The sequence below is a fragment of the Bremia lactucae genome, linkage group LG3 (genome assembly GCF_004359215.1).
Source record: "Bremia lactucae strain SF5 linkage group LG3, whole genome shotgun sequence".
Lineage (NCBI taxonomy): Eukaryota > Oomycota > Peronosporomycetes > Peronosporales > Peronosporaceae > Bremia > Bremia lactucae.
The window spans coordinates 6,108,102-6,118,866 of record NC_090612.1 but is presented as its reverse complement, the minus strand read 5'-3'; the positions used below and the strand labels follow the sequence as shown (position 1 = coordinate 6,118,866).

General features: G+C 45.5%; 4 protein-coding genes across 4 annotated transcripts; 3 read left to right on the top strand and 1 right to left on the bottom strand.

Annotated features, from left to right (window-relative positions):
- The first annotated feature begins 3,036 nt into the window (after positions 1-3,036).
- On the top strand, positions 3,037-4,990 carry CCR75_006731 (uncharacterized protein). The gene is made up of 5 exons (XM_067964799.1): positions 3,037-3,217; positions 3,289-3,457; positions 3,515-3,724; positions 3,805-3,916; positions 3,977-4,990. Exons 1-5 carry the CDS (start codon positions 3,149-3,151, stop codon positions 4,161-4,163), a joined length of 747 nt encoding a protein of 248 aa, XP_067817236.1. The 5' UTR covers positions 3,037-3,148; the 3' UTR covers positions 4,164-4,990.
- CCR75_006730 (uncharacterized protein) lies at positions 4,258-5,046 on the bottom strand (the record flags this gene model as incomplete). Its single annotated transcript, XM_067964798.1, has 1 exon — positions 4,258-5,046. The coding sequence occupies one exon, from the start codon at positions 5,044-5,046 to the stop codon at positions 4,258-4,260; it is 789 nt and encodes a 262-aa protein (XP_067817237.1).
- Positions 5,017-6,494, top strand: CCR75_006729 (uncharacterized protein). Its single transcript, XM_067964797.1, has 5 exons — positions 5,017-5,067; positions 5,136-5,668; positions 5,740-5,956; positions 6,027-6,146; positions 6,211-6,494. The coding sequence occupies exons 2-5, from the start codon at positions 5,155-5,157 to the stop codon at positions 6,395-6,397; spliced, it is 1,038 nt and encodes a 345-aa protein (XP_067817346.1). The 5' UTR covers positions 5,017-5,067; positions 5,136-5,154; the 3' UTR covers positions 6,398-6,494.
- Positions 6,495-6,549: 55 nt separating this feature from the next.
- On the top strand, positions 6,550-8,585 carry CCR75_006728 (uncharacterized protein; the record flags this gene model as incomplete). The annotated part of the gene is made up of 5 exons (XM_067964796.1): positions 6,550-7,861; positions 7,883-8,004; positions 8,079-8,169; positions 8,232-8,309; positions 8,369-8,585. The coding sequence occupies 5 exons, from the start codon at positions 6,550-6,552 to the stop codon at positions 8,512-8,514; spliced, it is 1,749 nt and encodes a 582-aa protein (XP_067817345.1). The 3' UTR covers positions 8,515-8,585.
- Positions 8,586-10,765: the final 2,180 nt, after the last annotated feature.

Here is a 10,765-nt window from a genome sequence, read left to right as displayed (position 1 = left end):
CTAAGAACCCGTTCATTCTCTGCAAAAATTACCGCTGACCGCATGTCGGTTACGTAATCGTCCTCTGTGACGAGTACGCAGATCTGCTTGATTTTACCACCATGCAGATCTCTCAAGAACCGCTTAAGTTCTAGGGTTGGTAATTGAGTTATCTCCGAAGTTAACTTCGGAGGTGCACACAGATCAAGAGTATAAGTGCCTACTCTTGAACCGTTATTAACCAAGACATTTAATGTCTCAGTTTCTTCGTCGTACTGTAAAACTTTTAACGTGTAGTGAAATTTCACTACGCGTTTCAATAGTGTTATCGATGCGCCTGTCGCTAGACGCACCGTCATCCTCGTTGGAGGGATGTCGCGCTCAACATATTTGAGGCTACGACCCTCTAGTGACTGGCGACGAATAAAGTTTTTCGACGCTCCCATACAGATCAAGAGTATAAGCGCCAACTCTTGATCCGTCATTAACCAAGCCATTCAATCTCTCGGTTTCTTCCTACGATCCCATTTCCACACGCTGCCAAGGGATTAATTCCTCGGGATGCTGAAGTTTAGTCACTTCAGCATTAAGTATTTGAGGTTCTGATCCATGGTAATTCAAAGATGACATAGATTTCTCCTCAAGTACGTGGGGACTTATTCCCTCAACGTCTTCCGACTGTGACTGCGCTATCACAGTCGGGTCCTCTACGGTCGACTCTCTACTCGACTAGGATCATCGTGTTGTCGATTCTGGACAACTAAAATCTTCCTTGAATGTCGTCCGCTAGGCGAACATTCATGTATCAATCCACTCGATTTATTCGAGTGGTGGACCTCGCGCTACCTGTGCACCCGCACAGCCGCCGGAAGCTGACTCCACAGGGTGATCTGTAATTACACTGTGATCTTGTGCAGTCGTACTAACAACCTACCACAAGTGATGCCATTGCACTTACTCGTAGTACAACCACACGCTTGTGGACATCTCCAAGACATTCATCAGATGGCCATCTGATGAACAAGTGGCAGGCATCTTTATGGACCGATGCTGTCAGCTGATTCATGCTCATATTTTCTGAGCTAAGGTAAACCTAGGACGACATCAAATCTGTCATCCCAATCCAGAACGATGAAATCATCATCGTACTGTATATATTTAAACGCGTAGTGAAATCTCACTACGCGTTTCATCACTGTTATCGATGCGCCTGTCGCTAGACGCACCGTCATCCTCGTTGAAGAGATGTCGCGCTCAACATATTTGAGCCTACGACCCTCTAGCGACTGGCGACGAATAAAGTTATTCGACGCTACACAGTCCACTAGGACTCTAAGTAACAAATTATTTGTCACTTTTAATTTCAAGGTGATGAGGGATACCTCATCACCAGGTGCAGAGACACTTAATGATTGTATGTCTGGAGCAACTTTAATCAAGAGATTTGAAAATCTCTTGAGGTTGCTGGATCAGTAGGGCGTTGCGTCCCTACTGACCCCGACCGTTTTTTTGGCGGTCCGCCTCGCTGTTGCGATATCGCAACAACGTCGGACCCGCGACCGTTGCCCTTTTTGGCATTCGGTCCACAATTACGTGTAGTACCTCTCGGTACTGGGCGTGGAGCACTTCACAAATGAGCGTAGTGTCCTCACTTTTGACAGCGATTGCATTTCTGCAATCGCTTGTTGTTCGAAAAGCGAGGTTTCTCGCTTTCGACATAAGAGAGGCCTTAACTTGCGCGACCCACATGTCTTTGGGTCGCTAGAGGCTTTTAAACCCGGCTCAAACAGACGTTTGAACCGCCTAGGGATGATTTCAGAGCTTGATCAGAGCTTCTGAAACTCAAGCAAGGCAAGCGTGTCACGATTATGCCCAGCACGAATGACTCTTGGCGAGTTGTATCACGAACAACCATGTACATGAACACACGTTGATTACGGTGTTCATGCAAAGTCTTACGGATGGTCCCGTAATGAACCACCTGTTCCGCTTGGAACTGGTAACGCTTGAAGAAAGCAATATCCAGGAAGACTCTCTTTAAAACACTTGCATTAAAGAGGGTTAATTAAAAACTGTATTAATATAATTAAGTTCTTCTTGTCAATCTACTTAATACTAACTTAATTATAAACTAATACAAAACTTGTACTAAAGTCTTATCTGTATTTGCGCGCGTCCAGCGCTGACTGGACCGCGGAGAAAGTAGATATAATGGTCTATATCTACCAATGGATGAGCTTTTAGGATATTACCATGTAAAGTAATATTTTCCAAATATTATCTACCTTTAAGATAATATATTAATTAACAACCTATTAGTGTTAATTTCATGTAACGATACACCCCGTTACAATTAAGTTCTTCTGTTTCTATTTATATAATACTAACTCAATTATATACTTATCCACCATGTAATAAAGTCTTATCTGTCTCTCTCTTTGCGCGCGTCCAGCGCTGACTGGGCCGCGGAGCAAGTAGATATAATGGCCTATATCTACCAATGGATAAGCTTTACGAATATTACTACGTAAAGTAATATTCTCCAAATATTCTCTACCTTTAGATAATATACTAATTAACAGCCTTTAAGTGTTAATTCCATGTAACGATACACTCCGCTACACGGAGGCGATAGCCGGCAAATTGAGAAGTGGCGGGGTGTACATATAGCAGTGGCCTAGTTTTATTCTCCTTTATTATTCCTTTTATAAATAATTTCATTTATGCGACGGTTAACACCCCGTGATACCGGCTCTACGTGAACAATTAAGAAAAAGCGTACAATGCGTAGTTTCTTCAAGCAATTTTGCCTAATAATGGCAATTTACCTTGCGCATTTTTGCTATGAATAACCCACCCGTTTTCGTGTGGTTAGCAGGTGTTAACATGAGTTTTTTTAACAAAACTGGTATGCAGCAACTTTTTCTTTCGTGTAGGAAAAGCATATTCCTTCGGTTGAAGAGCAAATCTCGAAATTTGAGCAAAAAATTGAAGTTGTCCATTTTTGCATTAAAATTCTAAGCTTTTCAACACAATGACTCGCAAAGTGCGTGAAATGTCGCGGGAAATATCTTGCAATGTTGCTCTTCGAACGACGACACGTTTTCGGATAAACGAGACGTGTCTCCTTGGGCCATTTACCATCTGACAACTTCCAGTACACAAGACCATGGCCATAGAAAATATTAGCAGTAGCTGTAGAGCTACCGTCATGCCAGAGATTGAGAGAGGCCTTGAGGTTTGCGAAATCTATCAATATCGGTGCCGCTCTGTCTTTTTATCAATTGTGAATCCATCGGTCTTTACTAGGTTCCTCGCCATATAGCTGTTATTATTGATGGCAACCGCCGGTATGGCAAGAGTAAATACGGTTCGGGCACTCGAGGTCACTTGGATGGCACCAAGAACGTTATGAGATTTACAGAGTGGTGTATTGATGCTGGCGTTCAAGCTCTTACAGTATTTGCATTTTCTACTGGTGAGTCAAATGCTCACGAAATTCTGTAATGATAATGTTATGGTACTTGCATAATAGAGAACTGGAAGCGCGAGCAGGCTGAGGTCGATACTTTGATGAAGCTAGTTGACGGCTTTATTCTCGGCATTCTTGACGAAGCTTTACGTAGTAACATCCGGGTTCGCGTGCTAGCATCGGATAGCCGCAGGCTGCCAGCCTTCCTTCATGACTCTGCTAAAGAAGTCGAGGCTAAGACGAAGCATTGCACTTCCTTCAGTCTTAGCCTTTGTGTCAGGCATGTTGCTGCTTGCCTTGCCTAGTCAGTCGATTATAATACTAACAAGGCTATTTCTTGCATAGCTATGGAGCTCGGGATGAAATTGTCGGGGTCTGCAAGAAAATAGCTACCGAAGTGGCTCAAGGCGAGACGAGAATTGAAGACATCGACGAAATCTTGCTTAGCCAACGCATGCTGACTGCGTACGTTCTACTTCTATCACTAGTCAAATTAAAACTAAACGTATCTTATCTGCACGTTAGTGGCCTACCAGATCCAGACATAATGATTCGTACATCGGGCGAATTACGGATAAGCAACTTCCTGCTATTTCAAATTGCGTATACTGAACTCATATTCTTGGACAAATACTGGCCAGAGGTGACGCGTGAAGACCTTACAGAAATAATTCTTGAGTATAGTCGCCGCAAACGGCGCTATGGCAAGTAAATGCAATTAATCTCGGAGAATTATATATCGAACCTCTAGTTGCTCATAATAATGCAAAAGAAAACTGAGAACTACTACTTTCAGGCAATCATTTCTAGACCTCCTCTGGCTCCTGCTTGTTTACAGTAAACTTAATCCGGTAAATCTTTCCTCCTCCATTGTAGACAACTTTTTCTCGGTCAGTGGGAATCCTAAGCGGGTTCTCGAATAAAGCATCAAATGTATAGAGACCCGACAATTCGAAAATTTCTACCATGTATGCAAACAATTCCTTCACGTCAGTTTGCACGTAGATAGGCGTACCAGTCGACAAGTGCCGAGCCATTGTCTTTACAAATTCTTCGGTTACGAGACGCCGCTTACGATGGCGCTTTTTGATCCACGGGTCTGGATGAAGAATGGATACACTTTCCACCGGACCTGGAAATGAATGCAGTAGCTTTGGTAGGTGGATATTTATGTTAGCGTGCACAAAAGCTAAATTTTGAAGTTCTCGTCGCCTAGCTTCTCGCTCGGCTTCTTGCAACACATTGCGACGAATTTCAACGCCTACAAAGTTCCGCTCACGTGCCTGAGACTCTGCTACGTCCATTAAATATTTCCCTCGGGCACAGCCAATGTCCAGATGAATGGGAAGCGATGCATCCATGAATTGTTTCGTCCACTCGGGCAACTGGATGGGTTGTAAATAGAGCTTTGACAGCGGATTCACATGCTGGCGGAATCGCTTGGAACTCGAGGGCGAGTCGCCTGGCAAAATATACGCCACCTCTTTTCCCGCCTCAAAATGTTGAAGAGACTTGCTTAAGCAGCGTCGCAACTGGTCATGTTTACAAGCTCGTGCCGGAGGCAGCAAATGTAGCCATCGCAGCTGGACACACATTTTACCTACCAAAAATAAATGGTGAGGTATAATTTGCTTAAATGCGGTATGTTGTTACGTTTATCATCCGTTCACACCGTTCCCTGCAGTTTTCCCGCTAGATCGGAGATGCTTCACGCAATGGACGAGAACACGAGTGGAGTGATTTGGATGTGCGAAAGTGTAGGGAGGCGGACGTTATCGCAATTCGAAGATGCGAGTCGTGACGTCTTGTTAGTGAAGAACTTTTACAATGGCTTTGAAATGTGGTGGCTCGCCGGTATGCCTATCACACTCGTGATTGTGCTTGCGCTGCTGAGCTTTTCACTGGATTCAGGTATATTCGGTCTATGTAAGTCGATGCGCTGGTACGAGGTGCTTTCCACGTTGCCAATCTTGCGCTTGGTGGACTGGCTTAGTCGACCGTTATGTGCTGACGTTGCGGTACTGGAAAACGAGTCGGATGAGCTGAAAATTCCACGTCATATAGCGGTAATCATGGATGGCAACAGACGCTACGGAAAGACAAAATACGGAGCAGGGGTGCGAGGACACTCGGACGGCAGTAGAACACTTGTGAATTTCACGGATTGGTGTATTGACGCTGGAATTATGGTGCTCACCGTCTTCGCATTCTCAACAGGTGAGTTAGGTGACTGTTTTTATTAAGTCTATACATTTGCTCACACGTAGTGTCGTTCCTTTATTTTTAAGAAAATTGGAATCGCGAGCAGTCAGAGGTGGATGCCTTGATGAACCTCTTTACCGAGTTCATGGACGAGATAGTGCCAGGGGCATTAAAAAGGGGCGTTCGCTTGCGTGTGCTGATATCTGATAGACGCAAAATGCCAGTTTACATTACTGAGGCGATTCAGGAGATAGAGGCGAAGACGCGGCATTGCTCTACGTTTAGTCTTAATCTCTGCGTCAGGTATGATGTCACGTTGCGTTATGGATCTCTTTGGCTATATCAACTTATTTTTTCCGTACTGCTTGGCTAGCTACGGTGCGCGTGACGAGATCGTCGGTGCTTGCAAAAAAATTGCTACGGATGTTGCCAGTGGCAAGGCGACCATCGAGGATATAAATGAAGACTTGCTAAGCCAGCACATGCTTACAGCGTGCGTATATAAACTTTAGTTTAGTGCTAATTTGGCATGGTAACTTGATTGTCTGATTTGACAGTGGCTTACCGGATCCAGAGGTCCTTCTTCGCACCTCGGGTGAAATTCGGATCAGCAATTTCCTATTGTTTCAAATTGCGTACTCGGAGCTAATATTCTTGGAGAAATTGTGGCCCGACGTCATTCAGGAAGACGTGCATAACATCATCGTAGAATTTAATCGGCGCAAACGGCGATTTGGAAAATAATTATGTGGTGCATCTGTCATCTTTAAGTCCTTCTTTTGAGCTTCACACCCCACGATCTGTAAAAAAACTCGGCTAATATATAACATGATAGATAGTAGTTTATTCTCTTTGACTAGACAAATTATCACCTTTTTACCTGTCCACTTGCAAACATGGCAGGCAAACACGACTCTGCACGACGTAGCCACTACAATAAGAACAAGTTTAACAATGAGGAGGACTTGCCAATTACCGAGGGTCCAGCTGGTTCAAAATCAGAAGATTGTGAAATTGAAAAAAGTGGGCCACAGCCGACCAAGCCGGCGGTCATGAAGACCAAGCTCTGCCTTAACTGCCAGAAGGACTTGACGCGCAACATTCGAATCACATGCGCAGAGTGCCACTCGCAGCCGCCCTTTGATCTTTGTGTAGAGTGCTTCGCCGTGGGCATAGAACTGGGCGAGCACAAGCGAAACCATAAATACATGGTCTCGGACTGCTTGGCCTTCCCAATTGTGTTCGAGCCGGACACGCCTGACAACGCGACCATATTACCAGCACCAGTTGGCACGAATGCTGCAGCATTACCTGGGGCTGGAAATGAGACTGTCAATATTGCGTGGATGGCAGATGAAGAGCTTTTGCTGCTTGAGGGAATTGAGATGTTTGGCTTGGGTAACTGGAAGGACATAGCGGAACATGTTGTAACCAAAAGCAGCAAAAAGTGCGAACAGCACTATCTTACGGCCTACTTGGGCTGGAAAAATTTACTGCCGCGATTTATTGATGATGACTTGACCAATAGCGAGAAAGAGAAGAACAAGGACAGCACTCAAGTAGGCATAGAGGATAAGAGTGAGACTTTTGATCATGCGGCAAAGGGATCATCAGGAGAGCGTCATGGCCCAAGCCAGCTGGCCGGTTACATGCCGTTACGTGGAGACTTTGACGTTGAGTATGATAACGAAGCCGAAGTGATTCTCGCGGATATGGAGTTCTCGGATACGGATCACCCTTCTGAACGCGAACTGAAGCTTAAAGTTATTCAGATTTACAACCAAAAGTTGGCCAAGCGAATTGAGCGTAAGAAATTTGTCGTTGAGCGAGGTTTATTGGACTATAAATTGCATCAGCATACTGAGAGGAAGCGACCGAAAGAGGAACGCGAATTGCTGGCTCAGGTGCGGCCATTTGCACGATTTCAGACGCCTGAAGAGCACGATAATTTTGTAGAGGGATTGATCACAGCTCTGCGACTCAAGAAGCAGATTTTACTGTTGCAAGAATACCGTAAAAACGGCGTTAGAACGCTTGCCGAGGCTGAGTTGTATGATTCAGAAAAGAAAAAGCGCGAGCTTGACCGGGCAATTCAAAAGCAGCGCGATAGCACCTCGTACTTGTACGAGTCTGGTCGTGCAAATTCAAGCCGCGATCGTGCTAATCGGTGGCATAATCGGGAACTTGGTGCAAATAGTGAGGCAAGCAGTGAAAGCTAAATAACTAAAGGATGTGGTGGCGGCGGCCTCAACGCACTTGCAGCAACTTTTACCATTGAGGGCACGCCAGGTTGCCATCTGCTGACTCCAAAAGAGAAAGAGTTGTGTGGTAAGCTTAAGTTGTTGCCAAAGGTGATGCATATTGTTGCTTTCCTTATAGACGTCTGGACATTGCCTTAACTGTATGATTGCGGTGTGTGTTGCAGCACTATTTGGTGATTAAGGACGCGCTTGTGCGTGAGTGCTACCGCTTGGGGTACTTGACCAAAACGATGGCTGAAAAGACGGTCCAAATGGGTGCGTATCCCTTAAGTAGCTTATTTTGTTAATGACTTTCTTATATTTCTTGCTTTGAACAGATGTGAATAAAACTGGCCACGTCTATGACTTTTTCGTAAAATGTGGCTGGGTCAGATCGGAGAATGCTACTCCAACGGGTATGTTTTGATGACGCAAAGAAAGCCACGACTCTAAATTACTATGGACTGTAATGCAGTTCCATCATTTTTAAACACGAAGAATATTACGGACGGTATAAGGCCGGCGGTAGAGAAGGATCAGAGCAACTTTGCAATTAGCGAGCAGCCCACAACGCTGGCCAAACGCAAAGCGGCCGACATGGAGGCTAGCACAAAATTTTAGATGATATTTGTCTTAAACAATGATAGCAAAGTGATGCGCTTAAAATCTCGAATTTATTGGCATCACTAATATGATTTATTTCTTGCTCGCTAGCAACTAGCCCTATCCCTCGGCTTGCAAAACAATGATTATTTTAAGCGTCCCATCTGTATGGGTGCCTCATAAGCTACACGTTAGCGCCACTTGCGTGGAGAGGGACCGACAGGTGGCTAACGACGTTGTAGATTTTGTCTCAGAGAAAATCAAATTTTTGTCAAACTCAGGAAACTGACTCGATTTACGGTTTTGCAATTCGAGGCAATTCCTTACTCGTCGATTTGACAGCGGAATGGCTCGCCGCAGTGCCGTTACCGTGGCCTTATTGGCCTCCTCGGCTTCAGCGCTGGACGGCAAGCTTTATGGCATTAATTATGACCTGCGTCGTGGACCTGATTGGGATGCAGAAAAATGCAAGTCTACCGAAACCATCGCGGCCGACCTAAAGATCTTAAGCACCATCACGTCCAACGTGCGCACGTACAGTCTGTCTGACTGCGATGTGACGGGTGTGCTCAAGTCTGCAAAGGACCTGTCGCTCACAGTGTGGCTTGGGGTCTGGGTGTCTGAGGACTCGAAGGTCTATGATGCTGAGGTCAAGGTTTTCAAAGAACTTATTGCGGGCGGGTATATTGACAGCAATATCGTAGGCATTAATGTCGGTAGTGAGGCCGTTTATCGAGGTGATATCTCGGCCAGCGAGGCCATTAAGTACTTGGCTAGCTTTAAAAAAATCATGCAGGATAACGACATAAGTTTACCGGTAAGTATTACTGACATCGCCGACACGTTTATCCAGTATCCGGAAATGCTTAAGGCAGGAGACATTGTGACCGTCAACCAATTTCCGTTTTGGGAAAAGATTAATGCTGACGAGGGTGCAGATCACTTTGATAAGCGTATCCAGCCGCTGCTGAAGCTCGCTGGTGATATGGAAGTCGTCATTACTGAGACGGGGTGGCCCACGGGCGGCTCCGCCGTTAACGGATCGCTCGCTTCGGAAGAAACGTGTGCGATCTATCTAAAAGATTTTTGCATGTTGGCAGAGAAATATGGCTGGAAATACTACTATTTTGCGGGTTTTGATACGCCGTACAAGGCGGAGCAAATTGATGACGTGAACACGGTCGAGTCGCATTTCGGCATTTTTGACGAGCTGGGGACCATGAAGCCGGCTTACAAGAGCCTCACGCTCACTAAGGTCAAAAATGCCAAAAGTTTGAGTTCCAATCTAACGTCATCATTGGATTCTTCGAGCGAGGCGTACGGCCCAGGCACGGTTGGCACCTCAAATATGCAGTCATCTGGAAAAAAAGCAGACGCGCCTTCTGTGTCTAGCAATACAAACACTGGTAATGGAACGTCACAGCTTGTTGCTGCTTCTACCCCCGTCATTCTGGGTGCCGTGTTAGCCCTGGTGTGGAGCCTGTATGTAACGTGCTCATTGCTTAATTGAAAGCAGTAGATACTGCAGTTGTTGCTTTTTAGTAATGGTCTGCGATATGGTACTGCAGCAAGTAATGCAATACGTATTAAAGAGCATCGTCTAAAAGCCGGCCTTAAGTATTGGCATCCTCTTGATTGGCCTTTAAACTTATGTGTTCTAAACCTCCATTTTAAGCTTAATTCGACACTGTGTCGAAATGATGGGTGACATCCTAGAGGTGATCGCAGCGCAGCGCCGTCTCGACATTGCGGCAGCCAAGCTGTTGATACCAGCTGAGGATCTAATCGAGAAGATAAGAATTCGAGAAAGTAGCTATGGCTCGAGTCTGCATGTCCTCGATCGTCTAAATGCACCCGTGGTACAAGGAGTTTGAGCCAATTTGAAATAAGTGTTGATCTTCTGACTTAATTTTGGCAGGAAGAAGGCCGTTTGAATGTCGCACTGGCTGCTGAGTTCAAGCGCGCAAGCCCTAGCAAGGGAAACATTGCTATGGAGCTTAACTTGCGCGAGCAGGTACAAGCGTATGCCGATGTGGGCGCCAGTATGATTTCCGTGTTGACTGAGCCGAAATGGTTCAAAGGCTCGTTAGACGACCTGATGACAGCCAGGGACGTGGTTGAAGGCATGCACCAGCGCCCTGCTATACTGCGTAAGGATTTTATTATTGACGTGTACCAGCTATTGGAAGCTCGTGTCTATGGAGCCGACTGCGTCCTGCTCATTGTGTCGTTGCTGTCTCAGGATCACCTTGTCGAGCTCATTAATGTT